The following is a 22,796-nucleotide window of genomic DNA, read 5'->3' on the forward strand; positions in this document are numbered from 1 at the left end:
TGCACAACATCACAGCGCACTGCACAACATTGCAGCGCACTGCACAACATCGCAGAACATCACAGCGCACTACACAACATCACAGCGCACTGCGCAACATTGCAGAACATCACAGTGCACTGCGCAACATCACAGAACATCACAGCACACTGCACAACATCACAGCGCACTGCACAACATCGCAGAACATCACAGCGCACTACACAACATCACAGCGCACTGCGCAACATTGCAGAACATCACAGTGCACTGCCCAACATCACAGAACATCGCAGCGCACTGTGCAACATTGCAGAACATCACAGCGCACTGGAGAACATCGCAGCGCACTACACAACATCGCAGAACATAGCGCACTGCGCAACATCACAGAACATCACAGCGCACTGTGCAACATTGCAGAACATCACAGCGCACTGGAGAACATCGCAGCGCACTGTGCAACATTGCAGAACATCACAGCGCACTACACAACATCACAGCGCACTGCGCAACATCACAGAACATCACAGCGCACTGGAGAACATCGCAGCGCACTGTGCAACATTGCAGAACATCACAGCGCACTACACAACATCACAGCGCACTGCGCAACATCACAGAACATCACAGCGCACTGAAGAACATCGCTGCGCACTGGAGAACATCGCAGCACACTGTGCAACATTGCAGAACATCACAGCGCACTACACAACATCACAGCGCACTGCGCAACATCACAGAACATCACAGCGCACTGAAGAACATCGCTGCGCACTGGAGAACATCGCAGCGCACTGTGCAACATTGCAGAACATCACAGCGCACTACACAACATCACAGCGCACTGCGCAACATCACAGAACATCACAGCGCACTGTGCAACATCGCAGAACATCGCAGCGCACTACACAACATCACAGAACATCGCGGCGCACTGTGCAACATTGCAGAACATCACAGCGCACTGAAGAACATCGCTGCGCACTGGAGAACATCGCAGCGCACTGCGCAACATCACAGAACATCACAGCGCACTGAAGAACATCGCTGCGCACTGGAGAACATCGCAGAACATCGCAGCGCACTGAAGAACATCGCTGCGCACTGGAGAACATTGCAGAACATCACAGCGCACTGAAGAACATCGCTGCGCACTGGAGAACATCGCAGCGCACTGGAGAACATTGCAGAACATCACAGCGCACTGAAGAACATCGCTGCGCACTGAAGAACATCGCTGCGCACTGAAGAACATCACAGAACATCACAGCGCACTGTGCAACATCACAGAACATCACAGCGCACTGTGCAACATCACAGCGCACTGTGCAACATCACAGAACATCGCGGCGCACTGCACAACATCATGACGCACTGAGCAACATCGCAGAACATCGCAGCACACTGCGCAACATCACAAAACATCGCGGCGCACTGCACAACATCATGCCGCACTGAGCAACATCGCAGAACATCGCAGCACACTGCGCAACATCACAGAACATCGCGGCGCACTGCACAACGTCACAGAACATCACGGAACACTGCGCAACATCACAGAACATCGCGGCGCACTGCGCAACATCACAGAACATCGCGGCGCACTGCACAACATCACAGAACATCGCGGCGCACTGCACAACATCACAGAACATTGCGGCACACTGCGCAACATCACGGCGCACTGCACAACATCATGCCGCACTGAGCAACATCACAGAACATCGCAGCACACTGCACAACATCATGCCGCACTGAGCAACATCGCAGAACATCGCAGCACACTGCACAACATCACAGAACATCGCAGCGCACTGCACAACATCATGCCGCACTGAGCAACATCGCAGAACATCGCAGCACACTGCACAACATCACAGAACATCGCGGCGCACTGCACAACATCATGCCGCACTGAGCAACATCACAGAACATCGCAGCACACTGCACAACATCACAGAACATCGCGGCGCACTGCACAACATCATGCCGCACTGAGCAACATCACAGAACATCGCGGCGCACTGCACAACATCATGCCGCACTGAGCAACATCACAGAACATCGCGGCGCACTGCACAACATCATGCCGCACTGAGCAACATCGCAGAACATCGCAGCACACTGCACAACATCACAGAACATCGCGGCGCACTGCACAACATCATGCCGCACTGAGCAACATCGCAGAACATCGCGGCGCACTGCACAACATCACAGAACATCGCGGCGCACTGCACAACATCACAGAACATCGCGGCGCACTGCACAACATCACAGAACATCGCGGCGCACTGCACAACATCATGCCGCACTGAGCAACATCACAGAACATCGCGGCGCACTGCACAACATCATGCCGCACTGAGCAACATCGCAGAACATCGCAGCACACTGCGCAACATCACAGAACATCATGCCGCACTGAGCAACATCGCAGAACATCGCAGCACACTGCACAACATCACAGAACATCGCTGCGCACTGCACAACGTCACAGAACATCGCGGCGCACTGCACAACATCATGCCGCACTGAGCAACATCGCAGCACACTGGAGAACATCGCAGTGCACTGCGTAACATCACAGAACATCACAGCGTACTGCACAACATCGCAGATCATCGCAGCACACTGCACATCATAGCGCACTGCGCAACATCACAGAACATCGTAGCACACTGCACAACATCGCAGCGCACTGTGCAACATCGCAGAATATCGCGGCGCACTGCAGCATCGCAAATATTACAGTGCACTGCACAACATCGCAGAACATTGTGGCGCACTGTGCAACATCACAGAACATCACGGCGCACTGCACAACATCGCAGAATATTGCGGCGCACTGTGCAACATCACAGAACATCACGGCGCACTGTGCAACATCGCAGAATATTGAGGCGCACTGCACAGCATTGCAGGACATCACAGCACACTGCGCGACATCGTGGAACATCACAGCACACTGCAACATGCTGCAGAATGGCATAGTACATCACAACACAGCCAGCTGCTGCAAATGCAAATACTCCTGGCACTGGATGCCATTTTACTCTGGCTCATGGACAAAGTTAACTCTCAGCTTGACAATATAGACCTGGTTTGTCATTATCCTGCAGACCTTCAGCTAGGATTGCTAACCCTCCTGAATTATCCTGCAGACTCTATGGATTCTGCACCGACTGCTGCACGCAGTCCCCAAGAAAAATCACAGGGGCATTAAAAAAAAGTTCTGCTTTGTTTTTCATTTTCTTTGTACATGTCTGTTCATTAAAAGTTAGAAAAATATCAGAGAAAGAATTAGAATTTCATGAAATATTGAGCACAGAAACAGGCCACTCAGGCCAACTAATCTGTGCTGGTGCTTATACTCTGCATGAGTCTCCTCTAATTCTAGCTATGTCATCTCAGACTTGCAGCATATTTCTGTACTCCTTTTTCTCTCACGTACTCATCTGGATTCCTTTCAAGAGCATCTCAGCTATTTGCCTGAACCATTTGCAGCAGCAGCAAGTTCCACATTCTAACCACTCTCTCAAGCAGGGACATCCAATGTAACAGGCTGATTCGCACTGTACATGCCCATGAGATTCATGACAGAGTATTAGGCTGGATTGATGTGTGGTTGAAAGGTAAAAGGCTTGGGATAGGTGGTGGGGACATGTCACACTGGAAACACATTGTCAGTGGAATTCCACAGAGGACAGCTGCTGTTCATAATTTATATACAAATGGCTGAGGACAGAATACAGTGCAAGGTCTACATTCGGAATGACAATAAACTGGTTACAGTGTTCAATTATTTGAAGGATCTGGACAGGCTGTGCCAATGGAAAGCGAAGTGGCACAGTTCAGCACAGTACGTCTAAATTCATGAGAAAGAAGTGAGAACCTTAAAAACAAAATAATGATAATATGCTGGAAACAAGACAGCAAGAAAGAGATTTCCAGATTTTGATGGACCAGTCATTAAAATCATTGATTCAGTATTCATAGGCATTGATGTAAGCAAATGAAATATAGTTAAGGATGTGAACTGTAAGTTGAAGGCTGTGATATTGCCTACAATTATGATCTCGGCATTACATGTAAGATGTGGAACAATTGGGTGAATCCAGAGGATTACGAAGCTCATTTCTGAATTTACCAGGGCTAAGTTATGAGGAATGATAATTTATCCTAGAACATAACTTTCTGAAAAGAGATGGATAAGGGAAGATTTTGTAGAGATCTTGAAATATTCATGATTTAAGTTAAAGGGATTAGAAGAAAATAGGAGTTTTAGGCAAGAGTTTTTTTTGTAAATAATTAGTGATAGAATTGTGAAATAGACTACCAGCAGGGCTGGAGCAACAGAAAACCACAACAGTTTTTTTTTATTAAGGCCAGCTTGAATTCCGATTAGGAAAAGGGATAGAGGGCCATCAGTTCCTGAGCTATAGTAAAGAAACTGATGGCTGATTTGCAAGGTAGAAGGGAAAGCAAGAAAGGCAGTTTGATTGACAGCCCAGGATCATCCAATTGGGAGCGAAGAGCCTGCTTTCTTTCCAATTGGGATAGGACAGTGGGGAACGGTGAGGATGGATGTGTTGGGAGACCAATGGCAGAAGAGTGGAGAGAGGTATGCGGTTGGTGGCTGCAGGACATGCCATGAAACCAGCAGAAAGCATCCAACCAGAGATATCATCTTCAGCACAACATCAGAAATCGACAGCCCACCAGTGAAGGTCAGCATTTGAGTTTTGAGCAGACCTGACCGAGCGAGCTCATTTGTTATAACTTACAGGATTGAGAGAGCCACATAGGCTGTACTGAGCAGCATACTCAGTAGTTTAGAGATATGCAAGGCTGCACTCAATAGACATGGATGAGGGAGCTGCAGGAAATGCTTTGCATAACGAGGAGGCACAGCCTCCTTTACACTCAAAAACACATTGCATCACAATTGCCTGCACTTCATAGACATTTGCCTGGTACCCAAAACATTGCGCTGCATTTTCTGCTCCACTTCCTCTGCACATAACCAGCATCGCTAAGCGAACAGGTTTTATAGACTTTTCGACAACAAGCTCCCCAGTGCCCCAACTGGTCAGTGAACCATCCAGTGCAGCAATAAAGCCATCTTACCACAACAATCCAGAGTTCATTCCGGGTCTGTACTGAATTAGCTGATCTTAAAAACAGTGACAGTGTCCTAATCAGCACCCCACATACAGAAGGCAATTGGGAGGTCAATCACTGTATAACACTGGACTACAGTACTGGTGGGTACAGGTCTGTCACTGTATAACACTGGGGTACAGGTCTGTCACTGTATAAAACTGGGGTACAGTACTGGTGGGTACAGGTCTGTCACTGTATAAAACTGGGGTACAGTACTGGTGGGTACAGGTCTGTCACTGTATAACACTGGAGTACAGTACTGGTGGGTACAGGTCTGTCACTGTATAACACTGGGGTACAGTACCAGCGGGTGCAGGTCTGTCACTGTTAAACGCTGGGGTACAGTACTGGTGGGGACAGGTCTGTCACTGTATAACACTGGGGTACAGTACTGGTGGGTACAGGTCTGTCACTGTTAAACACTGGGGTACAGTACTGGTAGGTACACTAGATGGTCCTAGCTGCCTCACTGAATTGTTCAGAATTTGCTGATCTCAGCCATTAGAGGAGTAACTGCACTACAGCTGAAGACAGTAAGCAGGCCTGGAAATTAGCCTTCTCTTTGATGGGACAGTGTAGAGGCAGCTTTACTCTGTCTCTAACCTGTGCTGTATCTGCCTTGAGAGTGTTTGATACTGACAATGAGGGCCTGAAATTAAAAAATTGCATTCTCCAGCACTAACGTCTTTCACCTTGACAAACACAAAAACAATTGCAAACAATAAGCGACAGGAAGCTGCCAGGCAGACGTACCGGTCCGGTTTTCCTATGACTCTGGACTGTGAAGTCGGGACAGAAGAGCAGGTCAGCGATGGTCAGTAATAGGGACTCAGCAAGAGGCCGGGCATTCTCATCATCTGCTTCATCAGCCTGAACAAACAGAGAGGGGAGAATAACATTCATTACAGACTGCATCACAAACCCTTCCCCATTTCTATCAAGGCCAAGGGAGCAGTGGCCAAGAGACACAGAAATTCCCCAATAACACACTATGATCAATGACAAGAAATGGGGAATAGCTTTCAGCATCGTTGATGAGGATTGGGTAAAGGCACGTCCGATTGCAATGGCGATTACACCTCAAACACTACTTCATTGGCGGGAAACCTTCAGGGACATCCTTGGATTGTGAGATGCATCTCTTTCTTTCTCATCCTCAATCAACATCACGAAACAGATGATCTGGTCATTATCACATTTCTGTCTGTGGGAGTTTGCTGTGCACAATTTGGCTGCTGTGTTTCCTACATTACAACAGTGACTAGACTTCAAAAGTACTTCATTGGTGTAAAGCACTTTGAGATGGCCAGCGGTCTTGAAAGGTGCTACATAAACTGCAAGACCTTGTTTCTTTTTAAATATACCTGAAGTTCTCTGATCGACTCTCTGTCCCCAATTACCTGGTCTCAGCTGAGGCAACAGTTAAGGTGCTACTCTTGGCCTCAGTGCCCCTGTGCAGGGTAGGGGATGAACCTCTGATGCCTAGCCAGAGATTCCTGCTGAAGGCTGTGTGCATGGCTGTGAGATGGTCACTGTCATAAACTTGCCAACACTCCGAGTCTGGGTTCTTGCCAGTCACACATTGGCCTTCAGTAAAGGGCAAAGTAGAACTGCACATCAAAAGCAATTCTGTTGGCTACAAAGCACCTTGGGATGTTGTGATGACGTGGAAGGTACTATATAAATGTAGGTTTGTTCAATCTTTGTGCAACTGGCACTTTACAGGTGAATCTAGCACAATTTCAGGAGGGACCAGCTGTGGTCTAACTGTGCTTCGGCAGCAGCCGGTTCCATTGGCAATGTCGTGACAACCCAAGAATAGGTCGCGGGATGTTCTGGTTGCCAAGATGCTAACATCACACGCACAGCAGGAAGCAAACAGATACAGTCTACACTGAGCACATGAAGTGTCAGGATCCAGTGTGCAGACGGTTCATTCAAGGATCAGCTGGAAATCAGTGCTCTTACGTTCTTCCTCCCAAGATCCAGGCTGCATTTTAAAAGGAGCTGGAGGCAACTGGCCACCTCAGTGCCATTGTGTGGAAGCAGAAAGAATTGAAATCAGAAATGGACAACCCACAGCAAAAAGTGAAAGCAGCTCTGATGAAGAGTCACAGACCTGAAACATTAACTCTGCTTCTCTCTACAGAGATGCTGCCAGACCTACTGAGTATTTCCAGCATTTCTTGTTTTTATTTCAGATTTCCAGCATCTGCAGTATTTTGCTTTTATCAAAAAGTGAAAGGTCTGGTCTGTGCGTTTTGGGCAGATGCTCGGACCGAGTCTCACTGTGTTTAGGAGGAGATGCTCAGACTGAGACTCGCTGTGTTTAGGAGGAGACGCTCAGACTGAGACTCGCTGTGTTTAGGGGGAGACGCTCAGACTGAGACTCGCTGTGTTTAGGGGGAGATGCTCGGACTAAGTTTCACAGTGTTTAAGGTATTACAACCAGGTGAGAAAGGTGTCTAGGGGTCTCTTGCTATCTTCACCTGGTCTTATTGTAACAGGGTTTAATTTTAAACACACTGTGTTTTGAGCTCGCCCTTTGTGAATCCTTGTTCACAGCTTTCCAATTATATGGCAAAGAAATGAGCACACCAGGTTTTCTTTAGGTTTAAAGAAGAAAAGTGAAATTTATTAAACCTTAAACTTAAACTCAAATATAGTTAACGTCTACGGATATACGACATGCCTGCGCTAGCATGCACACGTGATACACACATGCAAATAGGGACAGAAAAAAGAAAAAGAAAATGGAGGTTTGAGGCAGGCTCTAAAGGGGGTTTCTTGTTATTGTTTCTGTGTTTCCAGCTCGCCGTAGAGTCCTTGATTGTAGACTGCTCTTACTTTTCAATGGGGCCCAGTATACTTCTTAAACCTTGTTCACTGTAGGAGACTTTTCTCTCTTGGTGTTCATATGTCTTCAATGGTTCCCGACGCTGGTGAGAGCGACATGAGAGCAGACAGGAAAGAGGTCTTCAGTCCAGGAGCTAACAACCTTCTGAGTTCAGATTCCTTGTTAGAAGTTCACATTCAAAAAATTCCAACAGTCAGTCATGTGACTAAACTGGCCTGACCACGTCGGTTTATGTATTCGGCTATCTTAGCAGTTAACCAGGAATGCTTCAGCATCTGGTAATCAAAAGTCCATTGTGTCCAAGCAGGGAATAGCTCCTTTGTCCTTTGAAGTACTGTCTGTTGATATGCTAATGTGCCTCTCCAGCCAAAGTCTCCAATTGTTTTTTAAAGCAGTTCATGCTTCACCAACAATAGTTTAAAATCAATGTTTCGTGTGGTGAAATAAATTTTCCGCATTCTTGGCAGGTGGGGGCTTTCCTGACAAGGGGGAGACGCTTGGACTGAGTCTCGCTGTGTTTAGGGGGAGACGCTCGGACTGAGCTCGTTGTGTATGGGGGAGACGCTCGGACTGAGTCTCGCTGTGTTCGAGGGAGACGCTCGGACTGAGTCTCGCTGTGTTCGGGGGAGACGCTCGGACTGAGTCTCACTGTGTTTAGGGGGAGACGCTCGGACTGAGTCTCGCTGTGTTCGGGGGAGACGCTCGGACTGAGTCTCACTGTGTTTAGGGGAGACGCTCGGACTGAGTCTCACTGTGTTTAGGGGGAGACGCTCGGACTGAGTCTCGCTGTGTTTAGGGGGAGATGCTCGGACTGAGTCTCGCTGTGTTTAGGGGGAGACGCTCGGACTGAGTCTCACTGTGTTTAGGGGGAGACGCTCGGACTGAGTCTCGCTGTGTTTACGGGGAGACGCTCGGACTGAGTCTCGCTGTGTTTACGGGGAGACGCTCGGACTGAGTCTCACTGTGTTTAGGGGGAGACGCTCGGACTGAGTCTCGCTGTGTTTACGGGGAGACGCTCGGACTGAGTCTCGCTGTGTTTAGGGGGAGACGCTCGGACTGAGTCTCGCTGTGTTTAGGGGGAGACGCTCGGACTGAGTCTCGCTGTGTTTACGGGGAGACGCTCGGACTGAGTCTCGCTGTGTTTACGGGGAGACGCTCGGACTGAGTCTCGCTGTGTTTACGGGGAGACGCTCGGACTGAGTCTCGCTGTGTTTAGGGGGAGACGCTCGGACTGAGTCTCGCTGTGTTTAGGGGGAGACGCTCGGACTGAGTCTCGCTGTGTTTACGGGGAGACGCTCGGACTGAGTCTCGCTGTGTTTAGGGGGAGACGCTCGGACTGAGTCTCGCTGTGTTTAGGGGGAGACGCTCGGACTGAGTCTCACTGTGTTTAGGGGGAGACGCTCGGACTGAGTCTCACTGTGTTTAGGGGGAGACGCTCGGACTGAGTCTCGCTGTGTTTACGGGGAGACGCTCGGACTGAGTCTCACTGTGTTTAGGGGGAGACGCTCGGACTGAGTCTCGCTGTGTTTACGGGGAGACGCTCGGACTGAGTCTCGCTGTGTTTAGGGGGAGACGCTCGGACTGAGTCTCGCTGTGTTTAGGGGGAGACGCTCGGACTGAGTCTCGCTGTGTTTACGGGGAGACGCTCGGACTGAGTCTCGCTGTGTTTACGGGGAGACGCTCGGACTGAGTCTCGCTGTGTTTACGGGGAGACGCTCGGACTGAGTCTCGCTGTGTTTAGGGGGAGACGCTCGGACTGAGTCTCGCTGTGTTTAGGGGGAGACGCTCGGACTGAGTCTCGCTGTGTTTACGGGGAGACGCTCGGACTGAGTCTCGCTGTGTTTAGGGGGAGACGCTCGGACTGAGTCTCGCTGTGTTTAGGGGGAGACGCTCGGACTGAGTCTCGCTGTGTTTAGGGGGAGACGCTCGGACTGAGTCTCGCTGTGTTTAGGGGGAGACGCTCGGACTGAGTCTCGCTGTGTTTACGGGGAGACGCTCGGACTGAGTCTCACTGTGTTTAGGGGGAGACGCTCGGACTGAGTCTCGCTGTGTTTAGGGGGAGACGCTCGGACTGAGTCTCGCTGTGTTTACGGGGAGACGCTCGGACTGAGTCTCGCTGTGTTTAGGGGGAGACGCTCGGACTGAGTCTCGCTGTGTTTAGGGGGAGACGCTCGGACTGAGTCTCGCTGTGTTTAGGGGGAGACGCTCGGACTGAGTCTCGCTGTGTTCGGGGGAGACGCTCGGACTGAGTCTCACTGTGTTTAGGGGGAGACGCTCGGACTGAGTCTCGCTGTGTTCGAGGGAGACGCTCGGACTGAGTCTCGCTGTGTTCGGGGGAGACGCTCGGACTGAGTCTCGCTGTGTTTAGGGGGAGACGCTCGGACTGAGTCTCGCTGTGTTCGAGGGAGACGCTCGGACTGAGTCTCGCTGTGTTCGGGGGAGACGCTCGGACTGAGTCTCACTGTGTTTAGGGGGAGACGCTCGGACTGAGCTCGTTGTGTTTAGGGGGAGACGCTCGGACTGAGTCTCGCTGTGTTCGGGGGAGACGCTCGGACTGAGTCTCACTGTGTTTAGGGGGAGACGCTCGGACTGAGTCTCACTGTGTTTAGGGGGAGACGCTCGGACTGAGTCTCACTGTGTTTAGGGGGAGACGCTCGGACTGAGTCTCACTGTGTTTAGGGGGAGACGCTCGGACTGAGTCTCGCTGTGTTTAGGGGGAGACGCTCGGACTGAGTCTCGCTGTGTTCGAGGGAGACGCTCGGACTGAGTCTCGCTGTGTTCGGGGGAGACACTCGGACTGAGTCTCACTGTGTTTACGGGGAGACGCTCGGACTGAGTCTCACTGTGTTTAGGGGGAGACGCTCGGACTGAGTCTCACTGTGTTTAGGGGGAGACGCTCGGACTGAGTCTCGCTGTGTTTAGGGGGAGACGCTCGGACTGAGCTCGTTGTGTATGGGGGAGACGCTCGGACTGAGTCTCGCTGTGTTCGGGGGAGACGCTCGGACTGAGTCTCACTGTGTTTAGGGGAGACGCTCGGACTGAGTCTCACTGTGTTTAGGGGAGACGCTCGGACTGAGTCTCGCTGTGTTTAGGGGGAGACGCTCGGACTGAGTCTCGCTGTGTTTAGGGGGAGATGCTCGGACTGAGTCTCGCTGTGTTTAGGGGGAGACGCTCGGACTGAGTCTCACTGTGTTTACGGGGAGACGCTCGGACTGAGTCTCACTGTGTTTACGGGGAGACGCTCGGACTGAGTCTCACTGTGTTTAGGGGGAGACGCTCGGACTGAGTCTCACTGTGTTTAGGGGGAGACGCTCGGACTGAGTCTCGCTGTGTTCGGGGGAGACGCTCGGACTGAGTCTCACTGTGTTTAGGGGAGACGCTCGGACTGAGTCTCACTGTGTTTAGGGGAGACGCTCGGACTGAGTCTCGCTGTGTTTAGGGGGAGACGCTCGGACTGAGTCTCGCTGTGTTTAGGGGGAGATGCTCGGACTGAGTCTCGCTGTGTTTAGGGGGAGACGCTCGGACTGAGTCTCACTGTGTTTACGGGGAGACGCTCGGACTGAGTCTCACTGTGTTTACGGGGAGACGCTCGGACTGAGTCTCACTGTGTTTAGGGGGAGACGCTCGGACTGAGTCTCACTGTGTTTAGGGGGAGACGCTCGGACTGAGTCTCGCTGTGTTTACGGGGAGACGCTCGGACTGAGTCTCGCTGTGTTTAGGGGGAGACGCTCGGACTGAGTCTCGCTGTGTTTACGGGGAGACGCTCGGACTGAGTCTCGCTGTGTTTAGGGGGAGACGCTCGGACTGAGTCTCGCTGTGTTTACGGGGAGACGCTCGGACTGAGTCTCGCTGTGTTTACGGGGAGACGCTCGGACTGAGTCTCGCTGTGTTTACGGGGAGACGCTCGGACTGAGTCTCGCTGTGTTTACGGGGAGACGCTCGGACTGAGTCTCGCTGTGTTTAGGGGGAGACGCTCGGACTGAGTCTCGCTGTGTTCGGGGGGAGACGCTCGGACTGAGTCTCGCTGTGTTCGGGGGAGACGCTCGGACTGAGTCTCGCTGTGTTCGGGGGAGACGCTCGGACTGAGTCTCGCTGTGTTCGGGGGAGACGCTCGGACTGAGTCTCGCTGTGTTTAGGGGGAGACGCTCGGACTGAGTCTCGCTGTGTTTAGGGGGAGACGCTCGGACTGAGTCTCGCTGTGTTCGGGGGAGACGCTCGGACTGAGTCTCGCTGTGTTTAGGGGGAGACGCTCGGACTGAGTCTCGCTGTGTTTAGGGGGAGACGCTCGGACTGAGTCTCGCTGTGTTTAGGGTGAGACGCTCGGACTGAGTCTCGCTGTGTTTACGGGGAGACGCTCGGACTGAGTCTCGCTGTGTTTACGGGGAGACGCTCGGACTGAGTCTCGCTGTGTTTACGGGGAGACGCTCGGACTGAGTCTCGCTGTGTTTACGGGGAGACGCTCGGACTGAGTCTCGCTGTGTTTACGGGGAGACGCTCGGACTGAGTCTCGCTGTGTTTACGGGGAGACGCTCGGACTGAGTCTCGCTGTGTTTACGGGGAGACGCTCGGACTGAGTCTCGCTGTGTTTAGGGGGAGACGCTCGGACTGAGTCTCGCTGTGTTTAGGGGGAGACGCTCGGACTGAGTCTCGTTGTGTTTACGGGGAGACGCTCGGACTGAGTCTCGCTGTGTTTACGGGGAGACGCTCGGACTGAGTCTCGCTGTGTTTACGGGGAGACGCTCGGACTGAGTCTCGCTGTGTTTAGGGGGAGACGCTCGGACTGAGTCTCGCTGTGTTCGGGGGGAGACGCTCGGACTGAGTCTCGCTGTGTTTAGGGGGAGACGCTCGGACTGAGTCTCGCTGTGTTCGGGGGAGACGCTCGGACTGAGTCTCGCTGTGTTCGGGGGAGACGCTCGGACTGAGTCTCGCTGTGTTTAGGGGGAGACGCTCGGACTGAGTCTCGCTGTGTTTAGGGGGAGACGCTCGGACTGAGTCTCGCTGTGTTTAGGGGGAGACGCTCGGACTGAGTCTCACTGTGTTTAGGGGGAGACGCTCGGACTGAGTCTCGCTGTGTTTACGGGGAGACGCTCGGACTGAGTCTCGCTGTGTTTAGGGGGAGACGCTCGGACTGAGTCTCGCTGTGTTTAGGGGGAGACGCTCGGACTGAGTCTCGCTGTGTTTAGGGGGAGACGCTCGGACTGAGTCTCGCTGTGTTTACGGGGAGACGCTCGGACTGAGTCTCGCTGTGTTTACAGGGAGACGCTCGGACTGAGTCTCGCTGTGTTTAGGGGGAGACGCTCGGACTGAGTCTCGCTGTGTTTAGGGGGAGACGCTCGGACTGAGTCTCGCTGTGTTTAGGGGGAGACGCTCGGACTGAGTCTCGCTGTGTTTACGGGGAGACGCTCGGTCCACTGACGTGCTTTAGGGAAGGGAACCTGCCATCCCTACCTGGTCTAGTCTGTGACTCCAGTCGTACACCAACGTGTTTGTCTTGCTGGGCCCCTTCAGAAGGCAGTTAAGAGTCAGTCAGTTGAATCAGAGTGAATAGGGATGGTCAATAAATGCCAACCTTGCCAGCGATGCTCACACCTCAAGAATGAATTTTAAAAATCTACTCAGTTGGAAGGCGAGCTCGTATGGGCAAGGACCAGAGGCTTCAATCCCTTTCATTCAGATGTCCCTGCCACTTGTCCTTTGTCTGAATTAACCATGCAGCAGAGAAGCTGACTTTTATCGCAGCTGAGTTGATAACACTCTCGCCTCCGAATCACCAGGTTCAAGTCCCACTCGAGGACTTGAGCACAAAATCAAGACTGACACTCCAGTGCAGTACTGAGGGAGTGCTGCACTGTCGGAGGTGTTGTCTTTCAGATGAGACGTTAAACCAAGGTCCTAAATGGCCTCTCAGGTGGATGTAAAAGATCCCATGGCACTATAATCAAAGAACAGCAGAGAGTTCCCGCTTTCCTGACCAATATTTATCCTTCAACGAACATCACAAAAACAGATTATCTGCTCATTATCATATTGCTGTTTGTGGGAGCTTTCTGTGTGCAAATTAGCTGCCACATTTCCTCCATTACAACAGTGACTATATTTCAAAAGGTACTCCATTGGCTTTAAGTGCTTTAAGACATCTGGTGGTTGTGGAAAGCACTATATAAATACAAGTCTTTCTTTTTTCTTTTTCCTATTCAATTAGAGGAGTGGGGAAAGCACAAAATCCACGTTTCTCTGAAACTTGCTAAGGCAGAAAGCGGAGCCACAGAGGCATCATGGTTGTGTGAGAAACACAGCGACCAGTCTACTCATCCTGCAGTTAAGGCTCCCAGCCCGCAGTCTCCACACTCTTCAAACAGAGGAAAATGTTGTGATCATTCCTGCGTTCTTTTTTTAACCTCCAAAAAGTAACTATAAATAGATTTGCGATCAAACCCTCAAACTGCAGTATGTCTGATTTAATCTATTGAGAAGTGTCTTTCAGTCCTAAAACTGAAAACATTTAAGGGAAAACCGTTGGAATTATTTTCGGTATGAAGCGAAGGTCAGTAACACAAGTGTAAGAGGTTAGACGTCCTCCATCTGTATCCTCAAACCATACAGGATGTGTGGTTCTTGCGGGTTGGGATTTTCCTTGGTTAATGAACAACTCCAAATGGCTTTGTGCCCACATGCAATTGTGAGCTATAACACGGGCTGTGTATTAGGGAAATATTATTTCATTGTGACTTGTTATCGACAGTGTTGACTGCCAGGAACTCTGCATAACAGGTAGCAAGGCCATCAGGAACAGAGTGTGTGCGCGATATGGACAGTTCTCTAATACATAACGCAGTTCAGTACGAGTCAGTTTTCATCAGTGCAGATTCAACAACAGGCAAAGTACACGTGCAAATGCTCTGAAGTCACCAGTGAGTTTAAGATCACTGTGCACTCATGGATCTCATGCAAGGAGGTAGTGCCAAGTTTCAACTGGGTGGTGGTCAGTCTTGATGACAGTCAACAGCCCAGTGATGTGGAGTGAATAACCCAAGCCATTGCACCGACAGATGTTAAATGAAACGTGCAAATAAAAGTGCAAGGCTAAATATCTGCCAAGTATTACAGGGGAGTTTTGGTGCCTCCAATGGCACTCAAGACAGGTTTTTCCACAGAGTATAAAAGTGCGAGAGGGGCACTGAAACACTCCCTGTGGCAAGGGTGCATTGCTTACATGTCATCAACAACTTGCCTTTATAAAGCGCCTTTTAACGTGGTAAAACATCCCAAAGTGCTGCCACAGGAGCATTATTGAACAAAATATGACACCCAAGCCACACAAGGTTATAGTGGGGGAAAGGGAGGGCAAGCAAAGCCAGAGCTCCCTAGAGAGCAGGATGAAGCAGAAAAAGGAGATGTCTGATAATACAAGGGAGAATCAGGCTGAATATAAAAGTACAGAGAAGTGAAAAAGAAATAAGAGTTGCAAAGAGACTGTACAAGAATAGATTGGTGGCAAACATGAAAGGGAATCCAAAGCTCTTCTCCAGGCACATTAACTGTAATATCAACAGTGAAAGGTTTGTCAGAGGAGCGGTGGGGCCGATCAGGGACCAAAATGGTGGAGGCAGAAGCTATGGCTGAGATATTAAATGAGTACTTTGCAATGGTGTTTACCAAGGAAAAGACTTTACCAAAGCTACAGAAAATGACAAGTTGTCAGAATATTATTAATGTTGGGCAACTGTACTTTCAAAAGGCTTTTCATAAAGTACCATATATTAGGCTTGTTAGCAAAATTGAAGCCCATGAGATAAAGGGGGCAGTAGCAGCATGGATACAAAATTGTCTAAGGAATAGAAAACAAAGAATTAGGACGAATGGCTGTTTTTCAGACTGGAGGGAGGCATACAATGGTGTTCCCCAGGGATCGGGACAAAGCCCACTACTGTTTTTGATATAATGATTTGGACTTGAGCGGACAGGGCACACGTTTGAAATTTGCAGACAACACTAAACTTGAAAGTGTATCAAACAGTGAGGATGGTAGTAACAGATTTCATGAGGACATCAACAGGCTGGTGGAATGGATCGACACATGGCAGATGAAATTCAACACAGGAAAGTGAGATCCACTTTAGTGGAAAGAATGAGCTAAATGGTATGAGCTAAAGGGGGTGCGACATGAGAGGAGCCTGAGAGTGTATGTGCACAAATCTTTGAAGGTGGTAAGACAGGTTAACACAGCAGTTAATAAAGATTCTGGGCTTTATAAATGGAGACATAGGGTACAAAAACCAGGAAGTTACGCTAAACCTATATAAAACAATAGTGCAGTTCCAGCTGGAGTATTGTGACTAATTTGAGCACCACACTTTAGGAAGAAGTATGGAGAGGGTAGAGAGGGGATTTACTCAAATGGGGATGAGGGACTACAGTTACATGGATTGAACGAAGAAGCTGAGGGTGTTCCCCTCAAAGCAGAGAAGGCTAAGAGGAGATTTGATAAAGGTGTTTAAAATTGTCAAAGGTAATCAAAGATAAGATTATCAAAGATAAAGTAAAAAAGAGAAACTGTTTCCAGTAGCTGAAGGGTCGAAAAGCAGAGGGCACAGATTGTTAGGAGAGCCAGAGGCAACATGAAGAGAAACTTTTTTATGCAACGAGTGGTTCGGATTTGGAATGCACTGCTTGATAGGGAGGTGGAAACAGATTCAATAACAGCTTTCAAAAGGGAATTGGATAAATACTTAGAGAAAAAATTGCAGGGATATGGTGAAGGAGCAGAGGTTTGGGACTAACTGGATTACACTGTGAAAGAGCCAGCACTGACTCAATAGGCCGAATGGCCTCTTTTTATATGGTCCATTCTATTAGGACAGATGACCAAAAGCTTAATGAAAAAGGTAGGTTTTAAGAAGCATCATCAAGGAGGAGACAGAGGTAGAGAGGCGGAGAGGTTTGGGGAGAGAATTTCAGAGCTTAATTGCAGGTTAATTATATGTGTACCTCATTTACTCAATTTCACTCATGTCTTGTGAAATATAGCCACTGTAAGTCTAACTAATTCTGCTCCTGAATTGGCTGAATGTCAATGAGGCACACCCTGTGGGAAGTAGGCCACTGTCTCTCTCTCTCTCTCTCACACACAAACACACAGGTGGCTGCTGGCCTCACCACTAAAATCCCTGGCTGTAGAGGTTTAAGCAAAATCTTCAATTTTTTGGTTCCTTTTCACTCCAGTTTTTTCAGCTTCACACATTTTGTAGGTAATTCCCAGTCAGCCCTGGCACCTTTGAGGATGTTCAGCAGAGCTGAGGATAAGCTTTCAGTAACATGCCCAGAGAATGAGTGCGATACTCAGAGCAGGTACTACTACACTACAAATTAACTCATAACATCCAGTCACTGCAGCAGGGATCAAGTTAATACAAACACACACACACACAAGCAGAGACTTTCCTACACTATGGCTAAATTAAGGTTAAGAGAACCAATAGGCAAATAGAGACAGGGTTTGCATTTGGAGGCTGAACACTATGCAAAGAACAAGGAGAATGACCCGCATGATTCAGCTGGCACTATGGAATGTCTTGAAAGGCGCTATATAAATGCATGCCTTTCTACTGTCCTTGAAATGAGCCACAAACACTGGGCAACGCCCACCCACATTTCTGATTTTCGATCTCGACTGGTGAAGTTCTCTGGCAGAAGGGTTTAGTCAGAAATCAAACCCCCTTACCATTCTTGTTGAAGCAGTGAAAATTTGGCTTCTTTCAATTCTTCAACGGCAGTTTGTATGTTTCTCAATCAGACCAACAGCTGCTAGTCAACAAAAATATAACCACTTAGGAGCTGCCACAGCTGATGTGCCTGTAGTGGCCATGGTGGGAGCTTCAACAATGAACGTCAGTGGGCTATTCAACACTAGGGGACTCACAGCATCGCTCAATCTTGTCCTCAAATGACATCTTTCAGCTGAGATCACTAGACAGTAATCAGAAGCAAGAACAGGCGATGTCTCCTACCCCCTAAAACACTGACCTCAGACACTACAAACAGAGTCATCTAACTTAGCACAACCAGGGCATTTGCCCGACTGCTCTGTGACCGTGCTTAAGCTCCACACGAGCCTCCTCCCATCTTACTTCATCTAACCCTACAGCATAACCTTCTATTCCTTTCTCCCTCATGTGCTTATCCAGCTTCCCCTTATATAGATCAATGCTACTCTCCCTGTGGTAGTGAGTGCCACATTCTCACCACTCTCTGAGTAAAGAAGCTTCTCCTGTTCCTTATTGGATTTATTTGTGACCATCTGAAATCTAGTTTTAGACTGCAGCACAATGGAAACATCTTGTCTAACCTATTAGATACCTTCATAATTTTAAAGACTGCTATCACGTCACCCCTCAGGCCTACTCTTTTCTAGAAAAAAAGAGCCCTAGCCTGTTCAATCTTTCCTGATAGGTATAACCTCTCAGTTCTGGAATCATCCTGGGAAGCTGAGCACAGAGTCAGAAGGACGAAAAGCAGAGCTGGAAATGGAAAGCAGAAAATTAGCAAGAGAATTTGGAAGGCAGAGCAAACAAGGGTTGGAAAATAGGCAAAAAAGAAGTCCAGTTGTGCTTAATAGTCTATAGCTAAATGCAAGGAATATAGTGAAGAAGGCAGATGAGTTGAGGACACAGATTGGCACAGGGAAGTATGATTTTTTTAAGCTTTTAGTGAAATATGGTTTAGAGAGGTGTAGGAATGGCAGCTTAACGTTCCTTGTTACAGGGTTTTCAGACGAGATAGGTAAATTGGCCATTATAATTTACCTATCAACCTGCAAGTCTTTGGCTGTGGGAGGAAACCGGAGCACCCAGCGGAAACCCATGCAATCACAGGGAGAACTTGCAAACTCCGCACAGGCAGTACCCAGAATTGAACCCGGGTCGCTGGAGCTGTGAGGCTGCAGTGCTAACCACTGCTCCACTGTGTTTCTACCTGAACACAATGATTAGTTAAATGGGGCACGATGCTCACAAGTTCATTGCTGCAGTATACTGGCGCATGAGAAGAGCAGAGTTTGAAATCCATTTGGCTTACAAGACACTACATTCTGTTGTTTTAGATGCAGGGAAGTTTATTATACACAACCAAGTACCAGTCTCAGCAATGCTGTGTGACCTCTCACTGAGGAAGCATCATACACTAGTGCTGCGGCCATCGTTGTAACAAAGGCTCTGTAAGTAACGAAATCCAGGAGAAACCAAGGCAAACCCCCTTCTCCTCCTGAGGTCAGAAAGCCCCACAAACAAGCGTCCATCCAAGCTAAGGCAGAATCTACTCATGCAGATGCAGGTAGGAATGTCAGGCTAGAGATTGCTGCAGGCGATATTAGGAGTCAATAAAGAAACACCTTGCATTAATAGTGCACCTTTCATATCCTCAGGACAATGCAAAGCCCTTATAAGCTAATAAAGTACTTTTTGAGGTTCAGTGACAGTCATGTTGGCAAACATGGCAGCCAATTTGTGCACAGCAAGATCTCACAAACAGCAATGTGAAATTGAGCAGATAATCTGTTTTTTTTTTTAAGTGATGCTGAATGAGGGATAAATATTGGCCAGGACACCGGGGAGAACTCCTCTGCTTTCCTTCAAAATAGTGCCATAGGTTCTCTAACGTCCACCTGAGGGCAGACGGGGCCTCGCTGAATGTCTCAGCCGATAGACTACACTCCAACAATTCAGCACAACCTCAGTTTCTTGCTCTGCTAGCTGCTGTCAAAATGACATGAATAGGGTTTAGCATTTGGACTCTGCTATTGTCTCCAGACACTTCACAGAGGCAGAAGGAAGAAAAACAAATGCTGAGCCAAAGGAGGGAGTCGGAGGGATGACGAAAGCTTGGTCAAAGAGGAGATGGAGGTTCAACAGGGGTGAAGGAGGGAATCCCAATGAGTGGAACACAGGAGGATGAGGTCAAACCACTAGCACAAAGGGGAGGGGATGCACAAGACACTGGAGTCAAAGACGCCATGGGAATTGTGGCTCTGCTTCTCCACACACATCTAATTTTTTCAAAATACATTCATTCTTGGGATGTTGGCATCACTGGCTAGGCCAGCATTTATTCCCATCTCTAATTGCCCTTGAGAAAGTGGTGGTGAGCAGCCTTCTTGAACCACGGCAGGCCATGTGGGGTAGGTACACCCACAGTGCTGTTAGAAAGGGAGTTCCAGGATTTTGATCCAGCGACGATGAAGGAATTGCAATTTATTTCCAAGTCAGGCTGGTGTGTGGCTTGGAGGGAAACTTGCAGTTGATAGTGTTTCCATGCATCTGCTGCCCTTATCCTTCTGGGTGGTAGAGGTTGCGGGTTTGGAAGGTGTTGTCGAAGGAGCTTTGGTGGGTTGCTGCAGTGCATCTTGTAGATGGTACACACTGCTGCCACTGTGCGTCAGTGGTGGAGGGAGTGAATGTTTAAGGTGATGGATAGAGTGCCGCTCAAGGGGGCTGCTTTGTCCTGGATGGTGTTGAGCTTCTTGAGTGTTGTTGGAGCTGCACCCATCCAGACAAATGGACAGTAGTCCATCACACTCCTGACTTGTGCCTTGTAGATGTGGACAGGTACTGGGGAGTTTATTTGGGAATGCATTAGTGAAGCCCAATCAATATTGAAGATGAGAAGCTAAAGGCTTTTGGTGTCGAGAACAGCAGCAATCAGTGGGTGACTGTCCAGGCTGACAGTGTGAAACCTAGACTACTACACTGTCCATGCTAATGTCACTATAGACATGGCAATCAATCCCAGTCACGGGGAACAGGGGGGATCGATCCCGGTCACGGGGAACAGGGGGGATCGATCCCGGTCACTATGGACAGGGGGATCGATCCTGCTCACATTAGTTGTGAAGCGTCTGGACTCTGCCTCATAGGTGCTGACAGAGCCATCGCCCACACTGCTCCCAGACTTTGGTGCTCCCTCACTGCTGCTCTCCACTGTGAAAACCCTTGTGAAAACCTTTCTTTACAAACAAGCTTTCAGTCACCTCCTCCCAATCTCTCCCTCCAAGGTTCAATGTCCATTCTCTTACAACCTGTAAAGTTCGAACATTTAGCACATGAAATGGAAGCTTCTGTTGGTAATAAAAACTTAGCAAACACCCAAGTACTGGCACCAACCCAGCCTGTTATCATATGACCATGTCTAATTACACAACAGCCTCAGAAAAGGGCTCAATATAAACCTACCCCACCACGTCCCGCTCCTGGGACCGTTGACCAAAAGAAGCCTCTCCAATCCGGATCTTCAAAGATATACGGCAGGATGCGGGTCAGCAGCTGGGTACAGTTTATAATAATCTGCTTCTCCTTGTCGCTCGCACAGCCTGACTCTGCTCCTTGGACCAACTTCTCAACTGCCTGAATGGGCAAGAAAGATCAGTCATTCATCTAAATATACATGACACACACTGGGATATAGTAAAGTAGGTACAGATCTGTCGCTGTATAACACTGGGGTAGAGTACTGGTGGGTACAGGTCTATCAATGATTTGCAAGTTCGCGGACAACACAAAACTAGATGGGAATGTGTGTTGTGAGGAAGTTGCAAAGCGGCTTCAAGGGGATTTGGACAGACTTAGTGAGTGGGCAAGAATGTGGCAGATGGAATACGATGTGGAAAATGTGAGGTTATCCACTTTGGTAGGAGGAACAGATGTGCAGAGTATTTCTTAATTGGTCAGAGATTGTAAAGTGTAGATGTACAAAGGGACCTGGTGTCCTTGTCGATAAGTCACTGAAAGCTAACATGCAGGTGCAACAAGCAATTAGGAAGGCTAATGGTATGTTAGCCTTTATCGCAAGAGGATTTGAGTACAGTGGTGAAGTTTTGCTTCTATTATATAGAACCTTGCTTAGACCACACTTGGAGTACTGTGTGCAGTTTTGGTCCCCTTACCTTAGGAAGGATATTATTGCCATAGAGGGAGTGCAACGAAGATTCACCAGACTTGATCCCGGGATGGCGGGACTGTCCTATGAAAAGAGATTGTGGAACCTGGGCCTGTATTCTCTAGAGTTTCGAAGAATGAGGGGTGATCTCATTGAAACCTATAAAATATTTTTTTTTTGTTTTTATTTTTATTTAGAGATACAGCACTGAAACAGGCCCTTCGGCCCACCAAGTCTGTGCCGACCATCAACCACCCATTTATACTAATCCTACATTAATCCATATTCCCTAACACATCCCCTCAATTCCCTTACCACCTACCTACACTAGGGGCAATTTACAATGGCCAATTTACCTCTCAACCTGCAAGTCTTTGGCTGTGGGAGGAAACCAGAGCATCCGGAGGAAACCCACACAGTCACAGGGAGAACTTGCAAACTCCGCACAGGCAGTACCCAGAATCGAACCCGGGTCGCTGGAGCTGTGAGGCTGCGGTGATAACCACTGCCGCCCTATCCTGAAAAGGATAGACAGGGCAGATGCAGCTAAGATGTTTCCCCTGGTTGGGGAGTCTGGAACCAGGTGACACAATTTCAAAATAAGGGAGAAGCCACTTAGGACAGAGATGAGGAGAAATGTATTTACTCAGAGGGTTGTAAATCATTGGAATTCTCTACTCCAGAGGGCTGAGGAAGCTCAGTCATTGGGTATGTTTAAAGCATAGATTGACAGATTTATAAATACAAATGACATAAGGAGATATGAGGATATTGTGGGGAAAAGGCATTGAAGAGAATGAACAGCCATGATTATATTGAATGGCAGGGCAGGCTCGATGGGCTGAACGGTCTACACCTGCTCCTA

The 22,796-nt window shown here is 49.0% G+C and overlaps 1 protein-coding gene across 1 annotated transcript in view; it reads right to left on the reverse strand.

Annotated features, from left to right (window-relative positions):
* Nucleotides 1-22,796, reverse strand: part of LOC137384186 (protein HID1) — a 181,151-nt gene that overhangs the window by 127,852 nt on the left and 30,503 nt on the right. Inside the window, exons 3-4 of the mRNA XM_068057826.1 lie at nt 21,229-21,399; nt 5,902-6,018 (exon numbers count right to left, since the gene is read on the reverse strand). Coding sequence (XP_067913927.1) covers nt 5,902-6,018; nt 21,229-21,399 — 288 coding nt within the window. The remainder of the gene's footprint in view (nt 1-5,901; nt 6,019-21,228; nt 21,400-22,796) is intronic.

The sequence above is a fragment of the Heterodontus francisci genome, chromosome 26 (assembly GCF_036365525.1).
Source record: "Heterodontus francisci isolate sHetFra1 chromosome 26, sHetFra1.hap1, whole genome shotgun sequence".
Classification (NCBI taxonomy): domain Eukaryota; kingdom Metazoa; phylum Chordata; class Chondrichthyes; order Heterodontiformes; family Heterodontidae; genus Heterodontus; species Heterodontus francisci.